At 44.4% G+C, this 21,194-nt stretch overlaps 1 protein-coding gene across 1 annotated transcript in view; it reads right to left on the reverse strand.

Annotated features, from left to right (window-relative positions):
• Positions 1–363: 363 nt before the first annotated feature.
• NCOA6 (nuclear receptor coactivator 6) overlaps positions 364–21,194 on the reverse strand; it is a 30,780-nt gene continuing 9,949 nt past the window's right edge. Inside the window, exons 7-14 of the mRNA XM_088536039.1 lie at positions 19,873–20,019; positions 18,186–19,305; positions 14,297–14,418; positions 10,432–13,410; positions 8,409–8,477; positions 6,876–6,912; positions 4,022–4,170; positions 364–984 (exon numbers count right to left, since the gene is read on the reverse strand). Coding sequence (XP_088392165.1) covers positions 938–984; positions 4,022–4,170; positions 6,876–6,912; positions 8,409–8,477; positions 10,432–13,410; positions 14,297–14,418; positions 18,186–19,305; positions 19,873–20,019 — 4,670 coding nt within the window. The 3' untranslated portion in view covers positions 364–937. The remainder of the gene's footprint in view (positions 985–4,021; positions 4,171–6,875; positions 6,913–8,408; positions 8,478–10,431; positions 13,411–14,296; positions 14,419–18,185; positions 19,306–19,872; positions 20,020–21,194) is intronic.

Here is a 21,194-nt window from a genome sequence, read left to right on the forward strand (position 1 = left end):
CGCCGGCTTCTCTGCCTCTTCCCACGGGGAAGGCGAAGCCGCTCTCTGCGCCCAGACACAGCCCTTCTCCTGCCAGGTTCCCCGAGAGCAGCTTCCCACGCCCAGGGGCATTTTCCTGCTTTGTGGCAGGGAGAGCTGCATCGCGGGCGCCTCGACATGTCCGCGTCCCCACGGCGGCCTCGGAGCATCGGCCTTGCTTAGCGAGAACAGCCGCGACAGCCAATTCATTGGTGCTTAAACCAATTCCCGGCTAAAGCTCCACAGAAGGAGCATGGAGGCCTGGAGCTCTAAATAATCCATCCGATCCTCCCCTTTGGAACAATGCTGCTGTTGCTGCTAATAATAATAATAACACAATCCAAATTATAGGACAATAACATTTATTTAGAGCATTAGGGATTCCACATTATACAAACCCTTAAATTTATTTTTTTTTCCACTGGTCCATTTCTACAACAAATACATCAGATCTACTATATAATAAAATTATTTACATTTCCAAACAAGACTCAGTTTGTTTATAACCCTCTTACTGCTATTCACATACAGTACTTAAACAACAGCACAATACATTATGTTAATACCTAAAAATGACAACCCTGTATTCTAATTTGTTTATGAAAAGTGGAAACAAATAAATTTACAATTGCCTTCCCCTCCCCTCCCCTCCCTTTAAAAACACATTAACCTAATGTGCTAACACTGGACTTCACTTTGTAAATCCAGAGGGTTTTTACAGGAACCTGGTTTTTAAGATCTATTTGTGTTTTTTTTTTGTTTTTCTTTTTTTTATAGAAAAAAATCATTTATTGGGAACAGTACAATATTAAAATGACTTACTGTACAGAATTTTATTTAAAAAACGAAAAATCACAGCTCAAAATTGCTATCGGTAAATTCACACTCATTTACAAGTTTCATGTTTCCATGCAGTAATTTACTTGGATTTTCTTCTTTTTGACTGCATTGCACTGGCACTCGTTTCTGAAATCAAGAGAAGAGAAAAAGCATGGATGCCCCGTTGGTACAGCCGTCACGGCCCCTGCAGCTCCCTAAACCTGGCGAAGCCCTCGGGCCGGCGGCGCCGGAGCAGGGCCGGCCCTGGCACCGCTGGGCACAGACGGACCCTTCGTCCTGACTGCAACCCTCAGCAGCAGCACAACCAAACTCCCATCAACTTCTCTTCCAAACACAGAGGCAGAACTTCAGTGTTACGAGGATGCTGGAATCCTACCATCAAAGCCTCAGAAACAAAAATCAGATTTTTTTTTTTTTTTTTACCCATACTTTATCTTTACTTTCCCCCATTCCATAACTTGCTCAGCTGTAACACAAAAAGAAGCCTCCATGAAACATGAGGAACAGCTTTGGAAACAAACTACATAAAAGGGATCCAAGCCCAGCCCTCGGAGAGGATGTTGTAGGAAACCTCAGAAAGACATTTTGGAGTCTGCCGCACAGGCTAAGGGTCTGTTCATCCGAGTCCTCACAAAGCCAGGTCGTTTGGAAAGCAGGTCTCTGCAGCGGCCATCAGGATTCCCAGAAAAACAGCGTGTGCAGGGAGATCCAGCATATCCTAGCACTTGAGCAGAACCACCAAGAGCCCTTACAGAAGCTGCAGGAGAGCAGGAGACATTTGCAGGGCACTTACCAGGGCACTAAGCTGCCATCTTAGAACAAACAGAAGGAGAATCGAGCCAGGACCGAGCGTATTTGTGTGTTTAGGTTTTTTAAAAAGCATGGTTTTAAGCACTGGCAATGCATCCTTGGCTCTTCACAGTATCTGCTGAAAGCTATTAGAGCTCTGTGTGTTTCAGAATCGAAAAAAGGGAAGCATTTTGCAGTCACACTTTTAAAACTAGGGAAGCAACGGTACAGCTCAATGCCTATTAAATGTTATATTAAAAACACTTCAAAATTTAACCAGTCCAAAGCTACAGTAAATGCTGGAACAGCCCTTGCTGAAAAGGTACTTAAAGGAGTGAAAATGCCAATAGAGCACCAGTTTTCAGAAATAAGAGAGGACTGAATGGTCCGAGGAGGCCCCCTTCCAGGCAGGAATGCTGCTTTCCAGCGCTTTGGTCGCCAGCAGCGTTGGCTGCAGCGGTACCGGCTGCTGCGACGTCTCTGCTCGAGGCGGGCAGGCGTCAGCATGGACGGAGCCACCACGACCTTGGGGACCGCCACCCTCGGCCCTGCTTCCACCCCAGCCCGGCACACGGCAGCGCTCCTGGCGCCGCCAGGGCTGCCTTCCACGTCAGCCCTATCCCAATCCTCCCTCCGCTCCTTCTGGAGCGGCGGGAAGGGCCATCCGTGGGCACGCTGATCAGACCACGATGCTCCCGCTCTGCGGAAGCGCCGCTGCTGCTCCTGACCTGGCCGGCCTGTGTTCCAAACAGTGTTTGCTTCCAGCCCTGCATCCTCAAACATCGACAATGATTTTCCAGGGACACAGATAATGCACCTGCGTATGCCACCATAGTCATCACACACACAAGCTTTCTTAGGCTTGCATGAGCAATAAATGTAGAATAGGCACAAGCAGCAAACCGCTTCCACACCCTCAGCTACGGAACCCATCAGCTCTTGCACTATGGAGCCTTGTTTTGCTCACTCTGTCCATGGCTTGGAAGTAGACAGTTGTCTACAGGGAGAGAAAAAAACTCAAAGCCCAGGGTACTAGCTGCTGGCTGGACCTGTGGGTTCAAGCAAGACCCTTGGATACTGTGGCAGTTTCAGACACATGTCTTTAAAATCACTGGTTTTACTCACAGAGGTAAATGAACGATACAGTCAGTACAAAAAAATCTAAATTAATTCTGATATTATTTAGCGTACTTTAATGTTCCCACATTTTCACGTTTGGACATGCCACTGGTTGTCATCTTTAGGTTTACTCATTACAACACATGGGGCTAGTCACACTTTTCAGACCCATTGCTCCAGGTTGCCTCAAACTTGAGATGCTCTTATGGAACCACCTTTACATCTGTTCACATTTTCAAAGCTTTCTTCACAACCATGAAAGATAAATTATTTTTTACAACACAGCCTTAGATTATTTTGTACAATCCTGCCACAAGGAGCAAATTTAATTAAATTCAGTAGCCACTAAACTGCAGAACACATCAGTCCCTTTGGGTAATCTTTAAGGGTCGTTACACAATTAGGTATCTCTGAAGTCTTCTCTGAAACTCTTCAAATGCAAATATTCTTACCACCAAACTTTAGTATTGAAAATGGTTGCTGAATTCAACTCGACTTTTTAGAATAATTTAATATTAATACCTCTTTGCTCTGCATGATGTCTTTAAAATATTGGTCAAATAGTTCCTCTTGGCAGTCTCTCTACCCTCTCACAGAGTTTTTGTCCATCAGAACTTTGCTGACCCTCAAACCCAGGGAGCCGACGCGGCTTCAGAGCTGCAGAACAGCTGCATTTGCCAGCCTTTGCTGAGGGTTGTAACCCACAGAGAAGTAAGGCACATCAGCAACTGCTAATGCCCCGGGCTCGTAGTTGGGACCGAGAACTGCGTGTTCTTGGAAGGAACGGCCAAGGAGCTGTGCATTAACGCGGCGCGCTGCGACGGCAGCGCCGCCTTTGCCGTGTGCCAGGGAAGACTCAACCACTGGGCTCGTGTCTTCCCACTCCAGGAAAAAAAAAAAAAAAAAAAAAAAAAGTATCCCTGTTGGCTTCAGGACAGGCCTTTTAACATCCACACGTTTCTGCCAAGAGATTCTACCTCAGCTAGGCAAGATTTGCAAATGCTACGTCGATTAGTGCTCCAAAAAATCCCGTGAATTGAACAGTGGAGAATGCGTACAACAAAATTCACTGCCAATAACAGATTAAGGAGGATGTTTTAACACCAACCTGTGTCTAACTCGTTGAAATTAGAGTTAAAAGCACACGGTATTTACAAGCTGTAAACCATGGCTAGGCCCCAGGTGTGGAAAGGGCTGCTATTTGGGAAGCTTCACTCCCTGCCCTCTCCGCAGGAAGCAGGGCTGTGCATTTTACCTTTTGCAGTGCTGGATGCTGATGCTGGTCGGGAGGACCTCTTGCGCTGTCCGTTCTCTGCAGTTTCTTGCGAAGCCGCAGAATCCTCTGTCCTTGAATTTCTTCTACTTGGAGTTTTAGACTTTTCACAATTCTCTTTTGTCTCATTACTAATAAAGTGGGACAAAACATTTCTGATGAAGTGTAAGAAGTAGTAGGTTTTCCTATGCAATCAGACAAGCTGAAGGATGGACTGACACAGGTACCAGTTCCAGACTATTAGCACTGAAGATATGAAACGCTAGAGATACTGCAAGTTTTATCAGATGAAGAATGACCTGAGTAAGCCAGAGTATAGTCCATTTCTATTAAAATTATCAGAGGATACAGAATTGAGAAGTCCTCAAAGAGAACATTTTCAACATTAGAAGACCAAGAAATTAGATGCATTATAAATTGTCAGCTCTGTTTTCCACAGGTGCCACCATTACTGAAGTCTAGGAAAAGCAAATAAGTTACATTAGAAACTGCTATGATATGGGAATGCAGAGTTGAATTTGCAGATGAACATAAGGAAGAATTAGGAACTTGCAGGTGAGCATGCCATCCCTGCTTCCACTGGAAAGACTCCCTTCACTGACCTAAGTGACTTCTTTGCATATTAAAAAGCTTAAGGTCGATTTAAAATGGTCTTTAAAGTATACTTCTATCATAAAATCAATTTTAGGTAGTGTAGAACTCCACACTTCTCATCATTGAGACAATATAGGAAGTGCTACATTTATCATGAGTTCCTCCTTTGTTTTATTACTATCAGTTTTGTAAAATCACTCTGAGACTGAGGGCTCTTCTCCCTAATGCATTAACACCAGATAAATTCTCATGATAAACCGTGTCTGAAGATTAAGCTAATTCAAAGATAACTGATGAACCAAATGAAAAGGAGAAAGAAAACTCACTGCATGCCCTGCCCGTGCCACCTGCAAGATTCAAGGAAGACGGTCTTAACCAGAGAACTGATGGAAAACACCAAAACAGACCTGTCAACTACAGAGGTTCTATTACAGGATCATTTTGTTCAGAAGAAGTCCTACCTTAAGAGGAAAGAAACCACTACAAATGCTTGTAGGTTTAACTAACAGCTCTCTGAAATAAAACAGCTGGCCTGTGTAAGGAAAGCAAGTATAAAAAAAGGAAGTGTAAGCAGGGAACCACAGAGGAAATGAATATCTAGAAGCACTCTGATAGTCTGAGGCACAAAATCAATACCTAAATCCTAAATACCTAATACCTAAATCTCCCCCCTAGTCAGTATTACAGGCACTCTGTAAACTGAATCCCTCAAACAAGTCCCAAGCTGTTTTCTGCTAAATAACCTGAAAAACGGAAACCACAGCTACCTATTCCAGAGGAGAGCTATGTACGAAAAGAAATACCATCACGTGAAGTTCAGTTAAAAAGGTACTTTTTAAAGAAGCTAAATGATTAATCCATAAATTTGGATCGTTTCATAGGAACCAACGCAACTCCTTTTGGAGGGAATTCAAGTTGGCCTAAATAAAAGCAGTACTTTGCACATTGCAGGGTTCCTCTAAGGGTTCCAAGTTGTACTGCATATACATTTAACTCTGGAAGCTCAAAGCGCCTGCTGAGTATTTCTTAATTATCAGACTGCACTAGATTAGTAATTTGCCTGAAAATTTTCCTTCTTTTCCAGTGGTGACCCGAAAGGTATCAGCCCAGAAAAAAATCAAAACTGAAGGCACCTGGGATAATTTGATGTGTTCAATGAGTTTGCAAAATGATATGCAAGGTAACAATTTGGAAAATTTTCCCATTTGCCAAGTGGCTCGCCTTAAGCTTTTTAGAAAGCAAGAAAAATCTACCGTTCCTCTTAAAAAAAAAAAAATAGTAATGGGAAAGTTCATCTTATCTCTGATAACATTAACAAAGGGGAAGTGTTCATGTCACTACCAAACAGAAGCAACTACTGGAAGAACCCGGCCCATTTGAAGCTAAATAATTTTAAGTAGTCAATTCAGAGTCATTCCCAATCTAAGAGTAAACTGCTTACTTCCCTTAAAAAAAAAAAAGAAAAAAAAAAAGAAACTACCTTAGTTCCCAACGAACTGATGGAGTGAATTCCATTATTTGTCCTGGCTGAGGGAATTATTCCCTCTGATTAGGCCCCATCAAAACAGGGCCAGCTGTGCTAGCACCACTGTCAGAGATCTTAAATAGGTGTTACAGCTGCCTAAAGTTTAAGAGCTCAAGTGTTTTTAGGATACAACAGAAATAGATTTGGAAAATTATTTTCTTCTGGACAGGACATAACCATTCGATATTTGTTCTTTAAATTATTGCCTGTCTTCATCAGGACAAGACAAAGTTTCTGGAAGGCTTTCCAATTAAGTTTTAGAAAAGAGTAAACAAGGAGGAAGCCTGGAGAAAACATGGAGCAAGGCAGGTAACGCTGTCAGAAGAACAGTCTTTAGAAAGACCTAGTTCCAGAAAGCAAAAATTCACAAGACAGCTGGTCTGCAGGATTTGAGGTTTTTATTTTTGGTTTGGGATTTCAGAAAATGCCAAATGCTGGAACCATCAAGACTCTTCCAGAATGTGCAATGTTTGGGCCTAAAGGGATACGAGGAAATACTGCCCAAAGCAAGACGACAGATTAAGAAAAAAGTTACCTTAAATTCTGCATTTCAGCAATATTCTGAAACAGTCAAGCAACCCAACTCCTTGGCAGGAAAGAAAGAAAACAAAAAGGAAGAGCAAAAGGGTCTTTCGCAAGTTGTGCAAATGGAATAAAGTGAAAAGGACTTCCTCCCACGAAAATTACATCTATTCTGAATTTTTACAATCTCCTTACCTTTGACCAGCAACTACTGCAGCATTTGTTTCAAGTTCTACAAGAGAAAAAGATAATTTGTAAGTCTGCTGTGGAAGTACATATGCACTGACAAGGCATGACTATCTCATACAATTCCTGCTATACATTAGGTCTGAAGAATGAGCTCCTCATCTAGTGCTATTTGCAGAGCAAAGCAGCCAAAGTTATCAAGGGAGCTGCTGCTTTCAGCTTCGGGTCCTCTCAGTTTTGGTCTGCACCAGCTCAGACAGAAAAGGGTTGAAGAAAAAAAAAAAAAAAAAAAAAAAAGACCCTGCAGAAGAAAACTAGAGAGGAACTTGCTGATAAGGGCTCTGTCCACTCCCTTAACCACTAAACTTAGTTCATTCCTTACAAAATTTCAGGTTTTATTAGTTTTAAATCTTAAAAATCCTGGTCTGGGTATACAGTTTATGTACAATTTTGCCTGGACATTTAGCCCAACGGTCTCCCAGGGCACCACGTGCTCAGGAACCCCGAATGGAGCGGGGAGATGAGGGCGCCTGCTTGAAGCCCAGTTGCGCTGGGGCTGAATGGAGCCATTTCCCAGGAGGGTAAGTGGAAAGTGCTCCGGGATCCACCTCCTTCCCCTCTCTGGTGCTCCCTCCCACCTCTCATTTATTTATGTACACATCAGGTTTCTTTTTGAATCGGTGTCACAGTAAACAACTTTCTTTTCTATCACAGAGGACTGACAACTTCTTGTTTCTGAAATCAGTCCTTCAACTCCCACCATATCCTTTGTGAGATGGAGCACCTACATCTCAACACAATGTCCCCTCTGACGGACTGCTCCTGAGCTAGGGATTATCAGGATATACATCATATACATTTCCTGTTGCCTTATAAAGATTCCTGTCCTGTAAGCCAACTAATTTATTTAATATCTTGTGACCTTTGGACAGCAATGCAAAAAACACTTTAAGATAAAGCCCTTTTTTTTCTATAATGTGTGCCTGGAACAAAGTTGTAAAAAGAGTAAAAAGTCCCCTTAGAGACCAGTCCTCTTAAGGCCAATCCCTTAGATTTCTATTCAAGGAATATCAGGTGCTTTAGTGCAAGTATGTGTGTCGCTAACTGGAAGAAACAGGCTTCATTTGCAGCAACAAAAAGACTGAGAAACATAAAGCAATTTTTTTTTCTTCCTACCAAAATTTGAACAACAGAAGAATATCCGACTTGCTGCAAATCAAACCTCAAAACTCAAACACAGAATATCAAAAAAGGGGGCCAATTTTCAAGCTTATGAACAAATATTTAAAAACCAACTTGGTAACTTTTTCTTTTACATTATTCTGTACTGAATCTCCAACCAGGTTTATGAAACTTTAACACACACTGTACATAACACCAAAAACATCATCCCCACAAAAAGAGAGAAAAAAACAAGCCACAAACTACCAAGCATTTTAGTGATCATTAAACACATTTAACGATCGTTAAGCAATGCAATAGCAGCTACAAACACAATGAGATTAGTTCACCTAAGTTCTCCTTTTCCAAAGTGTAATTTACCTGTTCTTTGAACAGTACTTTCTGATGTTGTAACTGAACTTTTTTTCTGGGCTAAATGTTGAGAGGAGGCTAGAACAAAAGTGGAGGAAAAAGCATTATTTGCAAAGGGAATCACAAGAAGGTTTTGTTGACTGACTGGACTATTTTTACAAAACGGTGCATCTTACCCCTATGTTTTTACACTTATATTTTTAACGCACCCTCTACTCTCCCTCCCCACACCTCTCCAAGTACATTATCTACAAAATCTTTTGCATCTCCACCCCAAGCATGTTTTCCCAATCAAGAATGAGGGATGAAATTAAATACCATAAAACAGATTTCTAAAGGCAAAAGCTTATCATTAAGCCTAGCAATTAAAGGCCTAGAAATTCAGGACTAGGTAACTTAATGCTCATTTCAACAGAAGCTTTGAGAGAAAACAGCATCTTTGTTAATGGATCAATACCCTTAACCTTTCAATTAAATTGCAGGACTGCAAAATATGGTCTAGAAGCTTCCACAAAGTCCTTTGACAATAAGATGCCATGACTTAACATTTCTCAGGTTGCCAAGGTAAAAATAAGTTGGAAAAAACAGTTCTTGTCAGACAATCTTACTTTACACGTGGTCATGAACTCAGGAAGAATACGAGCACCGAGGAGACGTTCTTGTTTAGACAAAGAACATCCACTTGCAAAGCCGTTGGCGACGTTTCTAGCACTTACTTTCTGTCTTCATGAGCTGATTGTAACTCAGAATCCAAACAGGAAGGACAAACTGTTAATTCGCAGCCAGAATTTTGCAGTATGAAACAAAAGCTGGCTGCAGACCTGAGAACAAGCGACTCCATCCTCTCGATGCTGAGGCCAGGCACCTCAGTGCACCTGGGTTACTCGACTGCCCTGTTGGTGCACGTTGACCAAACCCACCTTGTAAGGCGCCTCGGTCCTGTTTTCCAGCTGCTTCTTACACATTAAGCCATGAGCAGCAAGAGCTCTTGCAAACTCTTTGCTGTTAAGGCCTTGCAGCCTGATGTCAGGTTGCGTCTGCCAACAGCTTTTCCTTCCCACAAAACACAATTCCTTCCGTGAAGCTCACGTAAATATTGTCATTTTCTAGTGGCATACTGCTACGATATACATCTAAAATCATATTCAAGCTAAAGTTCTCAGCGCCACGGACACCTGTGGGCAGTGACTTTAAACTTGCACATGTAAACTCATGATATTAAGCACAAGGGATATTCAGGCAGTTTACTTCAGCGCTCATGGCTTATTCCCACACCATTTTCAGGAGATTACCAACAGCATAAAGAAGTGGCAGAGATGTCACAAACAAAGTCTGTTCGGATTTTTCAATTAAAACAATAAAGGAGAAAAAATGTCAGATACAAAGTTATTTTATGCAATGAGATGGAACATACTCAGAGTTGCATTTTTAGGTGTTTCTCTGAAATGAGCATTTTATTTTTTCCCTAGACCTAAGGGTTTTTGTCTTCCTCTTTTGCTGCACGCTAGCAATACTTTGGCCAATTCCTTAGAGGGTTAACATTATGGGAAGATGGAACCTGGTGGCATGACTAACCCACAATATCTTAATGAAGTCAATATACTGAAATAAGTTAAAAATAAAAACAACAAGAAAGCACTCACTGGCAAGACTGAAGCAGAAAAAAAAAAAAAAAAAACACACACTTGTCAGCTTAGAAGAAGCCCTAAGTATTACTTTTGTCACTGTTGATATATCTAGCTTTTCTCCTTACTTTTAACAGTTCTTTGAAGTCACTCCTAAGCTATTGCATTTTATGTTCACATCAAATGTCCCATGTTTAAGTAGCACATGAAAAACATGATAAAAAAATGAAAACGTGAATTTTAGTGAAATTCAAGACCTTACATCACTCAGATATTAGAAACAAAAACAAACAAAAAGTAGACGTTAGTCTTAAGTATCTATATTGTTTATGGGAAAAAAAACAAAACACATTAGAAGTTCGAGCAATCTCCCTCCTTCCACGGGAGCAGGGTGGCAGGGGACGTACCTGTGCTTTGAAGCAGCTCCTGCTGTGCGCCCGCTTTCTCCTCGGCCGAGCCCGCTGCGGCCTGCTCGGCGCGCGGGCTGCCCTGGTTGCTGCCGCCGGCGCCTGCGGCTGCTGGCGCCGTCTCTGGGGCTGCTGGAGCAGCTGCGGCCGAGAGCGTGTTTGCAGGAGGAGTGTTGGGGGCCAAGCTGGGAGAGAGCGCGGCAGGAACGGCAGCAGCGCTGGCGCTCGCGGGGCCGGGCCCAGAAGTGCTCTGCTTGGTCACACTGGGTGCTGGAGGGGTCACAGTTTTATTGTCTGCTTCTGCTGGTGCTTGCTCCGTTCCCAAGCTGCTTGGGCCTGGCATTTCTAGTCCCTGGCCTTCTCCCTCCCCATCCAAAGCATACTGTTCTTCTCCTTTCTCAAGGGAGCCAGTGACTTTCTTGCACGCTTTAGTCAGTAAGAGTTGGCCAATCTTGTCTACTTTTCCCTTTCCTTTACTTGATGAAACGGGACTTCGTCTGTTCCCGGATCCTGGGCTGCTTGTGAGGAGAGGGGAAACGCCAGACCCAGACTGTGCTGCTGTGACAGAGCCCTGCTCAGTTGTCCCAGCGCTCTGAGAAGAGGCCTCCTCTGGGCTGAAGTCTTTGCCCTGCGGAGCTGGAAGATGTGCAGGGGCATTAGAGGGAGTTGCAGCAGGAGAAGGCAGCTGGGCGGGAGGCACCATTGGATTCAGAACCAGCGGCCTGCTCGTTGGGATGTTAGAAACAGGACTGCTAGAGGATGTGCTGGGAGGAGCAGGCCCAGATGAGAACTTTATGTTCTGCGGCAAATGCAAAGGACCGACAACTGCCACCGACTGAGGCATTAGGCTAGAGTTAGAAGTCATTTGGGCTGCTGGAATTGTGCTTGGTTGAGAGCCTTTCATAACCTGAATTATTGATGAGGAGTTTATAAAAACAGGTGTAATAAACTGTGTCCGGGCATTAGACTGAACTGCTGATGACTGTCCCTCCGAAACCATGACTTTGGTTCCGACGTTGGGCATCGTGACAACCGTCGATACCAGCGCGGGCTGCAAGTGGGATGGCAGTGGTGCTGATGTACTGGCAGAGGATGTTATAGGGTTTGAAGTTACAAAAACTGTTATTTGGTTGGGCGGTAAAGGAGCAGAAATTGAAGCAGAGCTGACAGGCCTTTGCACTACTGGAGGAACAGTCTGTGTAACACTGGAGTTTAGTTCTCCCAGTTCCTGGTGCCCTGGATTTGAACTGGACTCATTGCTTGGAGGCAAACTAAGTGAACTAGAAGGCTCTTTGCCCGAGGAGGGGTCTTGCAGCGGAGGAATAACCGCGATCTTCTTCAGCTCCTCCACAGGAGGAACCAGTGGTGCCATTTCAAGACTCGTCAGCCCAGGGGGCTTAATGGTTACGTTAGGAGCTCCAGAATTATCAAGAAGTTGACTTAAAGAAGTTGGGGCCTCTCTCATTGCTGGAGATACCATGGGTTTGCTTTCCTCCAAGGCAGGCAGCTTACCAGCATCCAAGGATTGTCCATCTTTTTTCAACTGTTCTTCTGGCACCGACATTTTTATTTCTGGGGTGGGGATGCCTTTCAATTCAATATTGGGCGGTTCCTTGTTAGCTGAGGCCCCCGCTGCAGTTTGACACTCGCTGTCTTGAGGACCAGGAAGGCTTTCTTTACCGTCCTCGGAAACGCCCGGCATAACAGGCACAGGAATTGCAGGATTCTGATTACTTACCACGCTGTTATTTTGAAAACTTGTAGTCACAGGTGCAGGCAAGGAAGAGGGGCCAACCATCATATTTCTTTGTAATTCCATGTTCTGCAAGAGAGGTGGATTCTGCTGAGTTGTCAGGGTGAGCTTTGCTGCTTTGGAATTTTGCCTGCCAGGGCTTGGTGTAGTTTTCCTGCTGGAGCCAGGACTGGACCTTCGGCTATTGCTTGGGCTTGCTCTCTTGGTTCCTCCGGCGTTGGTTTGCTTTCCCGAATTAAGAACCACACCTTCCAGTTTGTGTGCTTGTTGGGAAGCAAAGCTAGACTGATTATTAACTGTGAGGTTTGATGGGGCCTGCCCAATGGCCTTCAAAGTAGTTGGATTAAGACCCTGCTGATCAAATCCTCGATTGAGATTAGGCCTGGGAGGTAAGGGAATATTAATCTGGGGAGGAAAAAGACCCGCTATAGAAGCATTGAGTCTTTCTGGAGACAAGCTTATTTCTGAAGGCTCTGTGCTAGGTGGACGGTTATTAGGAGTCTGAGGATAGTAGGGCCTTGGGCTTGCTCTGTTTGGGGTTTTAGGCCTTGAAGTTTGTGATGGGGTGGCAACATTTGGAAAATGGTGGGTAAGAGCGCCCGGCAGAGAACTAGACTGCTGCTGAGGACTTGCACCTTGTGCACTTGAAAGGGGGGATGGTCCAGGTTTGGGTCCAGTCATCATTAATTGGTTTTGTGAAACTACTAAATGCGATGTCAAGTTATTCTGGGCTCCTGATGCTGGAGGGCCTTCGGCTCCCCCTCCCTCTGGAAGGGAGGATACTGAGGAGACCTCCCCCAGGGGCGAGCTGGAAGGATTCTGCACATTATCTTGATAAACCATTTTTCTGGCGTTATTTCCCAGAGAAGGATTGCCTGGCAAGGCAATCCTCTGTTTATCAGGAGATGGAGGCACCGAGCCAGGCCCTTGCAAGTTAACCATTACTGACACGTTAGTGCCCTGCTGCATCGGCATTCGCGGGGCATCCACATTCAGAGGCCCCCTGGGTGGATGAACTCCCTGTGGCACCGGCAGCCTGACCGACTTGGGGTCCTGCTGCATCATGAGCATCATCATCATCTGCTGCTGCTGCTGCTGCGTCTGTGGTGGTGCCTGCGCCTGTTGCGGTGGCGGCTGCGCCTGCTGCTGCGGCTGCTGTGCATGCGGCATGAGCTGAGGGGGCATCTGCTGGAGTTGTCTTTGCTCCCCTGGCTGAGAAGGATAGCCTAAAAGAGATGATGATACATTCGCCCATTAAATACATAAATAAATGCACTGGAGAAAGCAGCATTTCTGCAAGGAACAGTCTCAGAGTGCAGCCAGGAACCAGCTGATGTAATACACGAGCCACTGCCATAAAACAGGTTTTCGCAAACAAGGACAAGGACTTTAATCCTTAATATTTTCATTTAATGTACAAATGTTTTGCAAGACATTTAACTGATGAGCTCTAATTTATCCTATCAGCTACTGGCTATTATTCTGAATTTTTGCCACCCGATAAAAGGCTCTGCAACTTTCTGCAGGCTTGGTTTTTTACTCATAAATGCAGAGTTGAACCTTCATGGGTTAATTATCCCCAAAACAAACTTAAAATTTTGAAAGCCATTGGGGACAGGCAGAAAAAGCGTGTTACAGATCCAACAGTTTCTAGGATTCAAAGCAGAATCTCCCGTACATCACTAGGCTAAAAAGCAAAAGTCAAATGGTGGTAAGAACCACTCATGTGGATAAAATCCTGAAATATCTTTTGGGACTTTGGATTGAATCCTCCCTACATATGAATAATAATTAGTTTTTTTTCCAACAGTAACTTCTATTTCTTAATTATAAACAATAAGGTATTGGCTAATGCTCAGAATTTCAAGGCCGCAGCTAGAAATACAGGATTTTTTTTTATGTGTTCTGTTATCCATAAATGCATCTACCATATTCAACATGATTACTAGAAGGATATGACCTATAAGACATGTGGCTGCCCATACTCATTTTGAGTTAATTCAAGGAAAGCACTTAAACAACGGCACCAACACAAACAAGCACTGTTAAAGAGCAGCAAAAGCAGCAAAAATCATTATTACAGTCAAATAATCCACATAAAAACGCTACTACCTGGTGGCCTACTGGCAAAATCTGAAAGTTTGGGGCCTGTATTATCTAGATTAATTCCCTGGTCTCCAGACATTGAAGATTGATCATTCTCCTCCAAGCCAGCTGGACGTGGTTCTGAAGAACTGGAAGAAAAATAATGGCAATTACAATACAACACTAACATCAGAGTTTCAGTTTTGCTTCCAAAATTCAGCACTCGAGTAACTAGTTTTTAACCCTTTTCAGAGACCTCCAAGTAGCTCACTGAAAAAGTATCACTGTCACTCTACCAAGACAAACAGGAACACCCAGCTGAGGTCTGCCCATGGCCACTCCTGTGAACCACGTTGTCTGGTGACCTGCTCATTCTAAACCTATCTGTTCTTCGTCTCTACCTTGAATTTTAGTTTTATAACTCGTATACCTCATATACTTTTATACATATATATATATACACACACACACACAGGCACACACACACTTACATATTTATTTGAGTTATATGAGAATTTATAACTCATATAAATATATATACTTATATATAAAATTCATATTTATAATGCATATACCAAAGACTACATATACAACTCTGTGTATGTGTGTGCGTGTATATATATATATATATATATATATATATATATGAATGGATAAATATTTTTTTAATCTACATAGGCATCCCCCCTAATACCAGCACGACACCTGTGAAGATGATATGGTTGGTAGATGCACAGAATGCTGTGGGTAAATCAAAGTAATAAAAGCTCCAAGATAAAATTCAAGAAGCGAACAAAGTGAACACAGCTGGGAGGCCTCAACATCCCTGCACGAGAAAAGGGCCAGGAACAGGCCAGGACACAGGGAGGAAAAGCCAGGGAACAGGGCAAGCACGACACGATTCGGAGCAGCGCTGGCTGCTGCCAAGGAGTGTGACCGGTGCTAAACCTCCAGCACGTCGGAGGTGCCATGGGCTGAGCTGCATCCCAACAGCGTGGGCAAAACCTGGGCACTTCCAGTTAAAAATGTCACAGCTAAGCATGAGACAAAAGCGACATACAGCATTACTGCACAGATGGTTCTGAAGGAGAAAACAGCATCTTGGTGCAAAACCAATTCTTTAAAAAAAAAAAAAAAAAAAAAAAAAGAGTTCTTGCTATAAGGGGTCAAATAGGGAAAAGCGTAACAGAGCCAAGATTTTTGTTTTATAGCAAATAAGAATAGCAGTTATTGTTGGACCATCTGCTATTAGAATTGCTGGACAATTTAAACATATCTTGAATTTTGAATGTAGCTGAAATTCATTGAGCATATTCAATAATTATCAGCTAGCCAAGAACAGCAAAAAAGAAAAAAAAAAAAAAAAAAAAAACCACAAGAAAACAATCAGAAAAACAGAGTATCAATCAAAATGAGACATTTGTGTAGGACAGGGAGAAACAGACTGTATTTTCTATTCTCTCACATTGTTCTAAATCTAAAGATAAACCAGCTGCATGTTAGCTACAGTCCAGAGTCTCAGTTTCACGCAGGAACCCTTTCATCTAGCAGCTGGATTGAGAAGCATGACTTCCAGATGTCAAATTCCCCTTCCTTCTTTCCTTCTCTCCCTCCTAATGAAGGAATAAGGCTTGCCAAAATAAAGCCACAGCAGAGAGGCCAGCAGAAGCAGCCCTCCTGCAGGGTGCAGGGCTATGTGGCAGCTCCTATACACAGGCTCATTCCCTGGTGCCAAGCTGGTTTCCTTTGCCACGAGAGCCTGCAGACCTGCAGGTAAAAGCTTCCTGGACCTCGTTACCGTGACAAACCTCTACTGCTCCCTTGGCCTGTGGTGCTGGCCGCTGTGTGCAGATGATCTCTGCATAGCGTGCTCTGCTCTGGGCCCTGCAGGCCTGCGCACTCTTATTCCTACTCTAGCAGTCTGTGCAGCGCTCCGAGGCTGCACAGGGCAGCGTCACACAAACGTCTGCCTGGGCATCTGCTCTGCCAAAGGAGCTTGTGCACATTTTATCTCCAAAGATGTTTCATTTTGTACTTCACCTCCTGCTTTACATTCCCTTTCCTATAGTCTTCCTAACGCAGGAAATAGACATAATGACTTTTAACCAACTTATGCTCTCAAAATGTCTCAACTTCTCAATAAAACAAACCCTTAAAACGATTTGAAGACTCATCTGAAAGTGCTTTTTCAGTAGTCCATTAACCAAAGCTACACTCCAGGATGGGTTCTGTCCACAGACATTGTTAAGGGTTCCCTTGCCACTATGCTATTTCAGTGCAACAGCAATTCTAATAAAAAAGCGGAAACATTTTAAACATGCTCATCAAATGAATTCCATTTCCCAACAAGTTTTGCTTCGTGTTTTGAATCTAGAAACCCTGATTAAGATTCAGAGCTTCCTGTTTACCTCTGCTGATCCGAAGTAAGCTCGGGCTGTGTGTTTTACCGTGCTGCAGGCCACCTGCACTAGCCATGCTGCTGCTGGCTAGTGGCATTGGCCATTTTTGCTATGAAGAAAAATAAAACACTGATACAGTTAGAATGAAATCTGGAGAGCTTTGAATGCCTGGCATGCCACAAATGGAAAAACACCCACTTGCAGTTATTGGAGGCTCTTTAAAGAATTGTGCTGGTACGCTGAGAGCAAAAAGGCCAAGTTCTAGCACTGTGCTACGCTGCCTTGCCGGGGCGCTTTGCCACAAGCCACTCTTGCAGAGCTGCTGCAACGGTGGCTTCTCAGGTGGGTGCCCTGGAGACAAGGAGGCATTGGCAGCACTGCACAAATACACCTCGCAGAGAGCAAAGCTTAAAAGAACACTTGGACTGCAAAGGCCAAGCACTTGGCATTTGCAGAATGCCAAAATGAAGCCTCTCCTGTAAGCAGGACTACTGAAGCCCATTTTGCAGCAGGGCTGAGCTGATGGGCCATACTGTGACCTATAGGCCCAGTCACAGAGCAGGCACTTGCAAAGCTCTTTTCAAGGCCTCTGGCATCAGCACGCTTTGCTTTGCTTTCCTGGGCTGCCTTTCCTCACCTTTAAGGTGCAAGCGACACGACGCAGGTGTTTTATACGAGCGGCCAAAGTCAAGCCAATTAGTGGTGGTTGGAACCCCAAAGGATCCTTTGCTATAGACCAAGCAAGGTCTTCGAGTTCAGAACTCAGATGCCCCTGAGAAAAATCAGTTGCAGCCTCCTGAAGCACTCCATATTGTGCAGAAAGGCCACACTGGGGCAGTGCACCAAACCACCACACGCTTTGCCCTGGGTCAGACTGGAAACTTTTCTTCTTTTCCTCTCAATATTTCCCATATGTCTCTTCCCCTGAAGGGATTTTTTCTTTCTCTTCTAACCTCTCCCAGGTTTCATCTCCTCGGCTCCTTGACCTTGGTATCTGCATAACCAGAGGATATCAAGATTTTTCCCTCCCTTCCACTCCTATCTGCAAGTTCAACTATGATAAATTAAAATAAACCAAAACAATTTCAGGCAGAAATACATAACACTATCTCCCATCCCTCTCAAACATTTGTCCTGCATATATTTTGCAGAGACTTGTAATTCTTCAGGCAGTGCTGCCCAACGCCTCTTTGTGGCTCCCGGGCTGCCTCGTCAGGGCTATGCTCGCATTGGTATTTTGGAACCACTTCTACACTTCCTTTACTCACCAAATGCTGCTTTAACTTAAATTATGTAACTGAATAAGAACGTTCACAAGTTTTTCTTTATCCTAAATGAACTTTCAAATGCCAGACTTGCCACTGGGTTATCATTTAACTCAAAAAATAAAAATATCCTGTTAGAATATGAAATACTAGAGGTTCTTTCTCCCCAACATGCTACTGACAAAATGATAGGCGGCCTGTGGGACTTTCCCGTGCCCACCCCTTATACAAACAAGGTAATATTAGTCCTACTTGGTTTGTTCTAACTGTTGATTATTTTTCTTCTTCCTTGGAGGCTTCTTCTTCTTGGGCTTATTGGCATTCTGGTTATTCTGCTTGTTGTTCACGCCGAAGTGCCCTGCAGATATATCGCTCTGCAGCAGGTTAACCAAGAGCGGGCTTGTGAGAGTGACGTCTTTATTGACAGGAAAAGCAGGGTTCTGCCCGCAGGAAATCTGATTCCCATTGGGAGTTCCGCTAAACGGGGTGTTGAAAGGCAGCCCGTGTCCCGAGAAGTGACTCCCTGACGCGCTGCTGTTCCCTTGCATGGCCTGCATGTGGGAAGGCACCATGCTTGGCTGCTGCACAGGAACATCGGGTAACATCTGTGTCAGGTTCACATCGTTACTTGTCGTAGTCGTAGTGTCCCCAAGCTGCTGAGATATGTGGGGGCCAGGTCCAGTAGGTCTTAGGACTTGCCCTTGAATGCCCATGACCTGGGAAGGATTGCCATTGACAGGGCCCTGCTGCGCCATCATCTGCCCGGTGAACTGCACCATGTTTCCCTGCAGGTTTGGCGTTGGTCCTCTCATCAGTTGAGCTGGCCCCGTCATAACATTGGACTGGTTTTGAGTGCTAAAAGGCTGTTTATTTCCTGGCATCTGAGTGGTCATCATCTGTTCCATCATTGAGTTTTGCTGCAACAAGACCTGGCCTTGCGGTCCCATCATCTGATTGTGCGTAGACATCATCTGCTGCCCCTGCTGGGGCATCATCTGCTTGGGTGGGGTCATTCTTTGAGGGGAAGGACCAAGATTTTGGTTTGGTGGTGTGACCATCATTTGGCCTTGCGGCATTAGTTGAGTTCGAGAAAGGATCATCTGGTTTTGGGGGTTCAATGATCCCTGAGCCTGAATGTTCACCATCTGTCCTTGGGAGGACACAATTTGCTGATGCATTCCCATCAGTTGAGACTGTGGTCCTTGCTGAGGCTGTCCCTGCATATTGCCCATGTTAACTTGGGGCACCCCACTAGCACCCGCTTGCTGGTTGTTCATATTTCCATGAAGTCCCATTAGATTGGTCTGCATCATATTTGGTGGGCCATGTGGTGCCTGCATCTGATTTTGAGGAGGTCCAGAACCTTGGCCACCTTAAAAAGATGACAAGATACAAATTAGCTGGAGCTTGATGTTGAGCAAATACCCCGAATTTAAATTTTTTTTTTTTTAAACCAATGACCTGGGACACACGATACCCTCACACTTTGTGCTGCATATTTCATGCTACAGGTAAATGTTCGTGGTCAAGATAGAGCATCAGAATGGCAATCCCCAAAATAAGGATTTTGACCATCACTCACAGGTGTACCTCAATGCAGAATACCTCACAGAACTTGATCATAATCTATGCAGTTTAGAATATTTCCAAAACAAGAGCATTGCACCTATATTACTCCTAACCTCCAAATTTCAATGCCACGTGTATTGAATTTCTGAGCAGATCTTTCTGGATCCTGGTATCACTGTGCCAAGCAATACCAAAGCTGATTTCTCCTGCTTTTCTTTTCCTCATTAAATGACACCCAAAATGTACCTCTGCAGCACCACAGGTAGCTGAAGCTGCCCCTTACTGGAAAGCAGGTGATATTTTGGTTCTTGTGTTACACAAGTAAAAGCAGAGCCTTCCCCAAGCGCGGAACAGCGGGTTGGGAACAGACCTGCGTGCTGCACGTTCTGGCTGCCCGGCAGCTGCAGGGCCCCGCTGCTCCCCGGCGTTCCCGGCGCTGTGGAAGGCACCTGGCTCTGCAGGAAGTTCTGATTAGCCTGTCCCGCAGGGAAGCCCGGCGGGAGGCGCTTGGGCATTCCTGAACACAAGATTTATTTTGGATTAGTATGGGAAAAAGGCAGAGGAGAAGGAAAAATAAAAAAAAGGAGCATTAAAAGAGGACTAATGCATTTTAGCTGTACTGTCACATTAGCAGAGCAGGTCACAGGCACAACTGTGGGTTTTCCCCAAAATATGAACATCATTTGAGACAGAATTTCTAGTTCCTATTTATGCAATGAATCTGGCTAACAAGCTACTATCACCAGTTCACGCCATTATTCTGCTCAGAGGCTGACCACGCAGCGCGCGGCCGGAACGCGTCCGTGCAGGCGGGGAGAGGCCTGTGTTTCATTTTTCTTAAGAAGCTGGAAATCGGAGCAAAGCAGCTGTCTCCCCGTTCTCCATTGCATCCCGCCCTGGCCAGGCTTCCAACCTGCTCCACGTGTTCAAACGCAAACCTCGGGCATTTCTGTCACGGTGGAGAATTCCCAAGAAGGGCCATCACCTTAATGCACATTAAGGTACCTGCTGGTAAGTGCTTCTTTGCTCCACTTTGCTGTACACACACACACACACGCACATAAAATAACTTCTTAAACCCCAACAGAATGTAACATCACTACTTTCTTCTATCTCTAGTCACTGACATGAGCAGAAGTGTATTTAACTATGCTAATTCTTAGGTTTTCACCATCCGTGGAATGAAGTTAATGATTTTTTTTCACATTAGTCTTTCATCATGAAAAAAATACCACCCCATGCACAAATTTAGGGCCTCCTTGCTAAGAGATTTACTTGCAGGGAAGCTTGATTCTACGTGTTCTCTCTGCCATGGGAATCAGTGAGTTTATTATGCAGAGACAGATTACAAGTACATAATCTGCAGGTTGTAAGAGCATGGTGTTCTGCTACCAAAGAGCCCAGAATGGTTGTTGCTAATCAGAAACTTGTTCAATTAACCCTGCTATCCCTATCCCAAGGGCAAGCAGCTGTGCCGGGCCTGCAGCTGGCACAATGCCCATGCTTGAACACAGCAAAATGACGTGTCCTGCTGCACCAGGACGAAGAGCCCAAGTTTCTCCGTGCTTCTACCCACCACCGAGGGAAGCAGCATAAACTGCTTTAACAGATTCCCCTTCTTTTGACCCACCAACAAGCTCCACAGGTAGGGTCACACACCTAGGAGGAGTCTTGCCTTCCTTTATTTTTCTG

Source organism: Tinamus guttatus, unplaced genomic scaffold (genome assembly GCF_059628265.1).
Source record: "Tinamus guttatus ecotype Peru unplaced genomic scaffold, ASM5962826v1 Tinamus_guttatus_pri_ptg000650l, whole genome shotgun sequence".
Lineage (NCBI taxonomy): Eukaryota > Metazoa > Chordata > Aves > Tinamiformes > Tinamidae > Tinamus > Tinamus guttatus.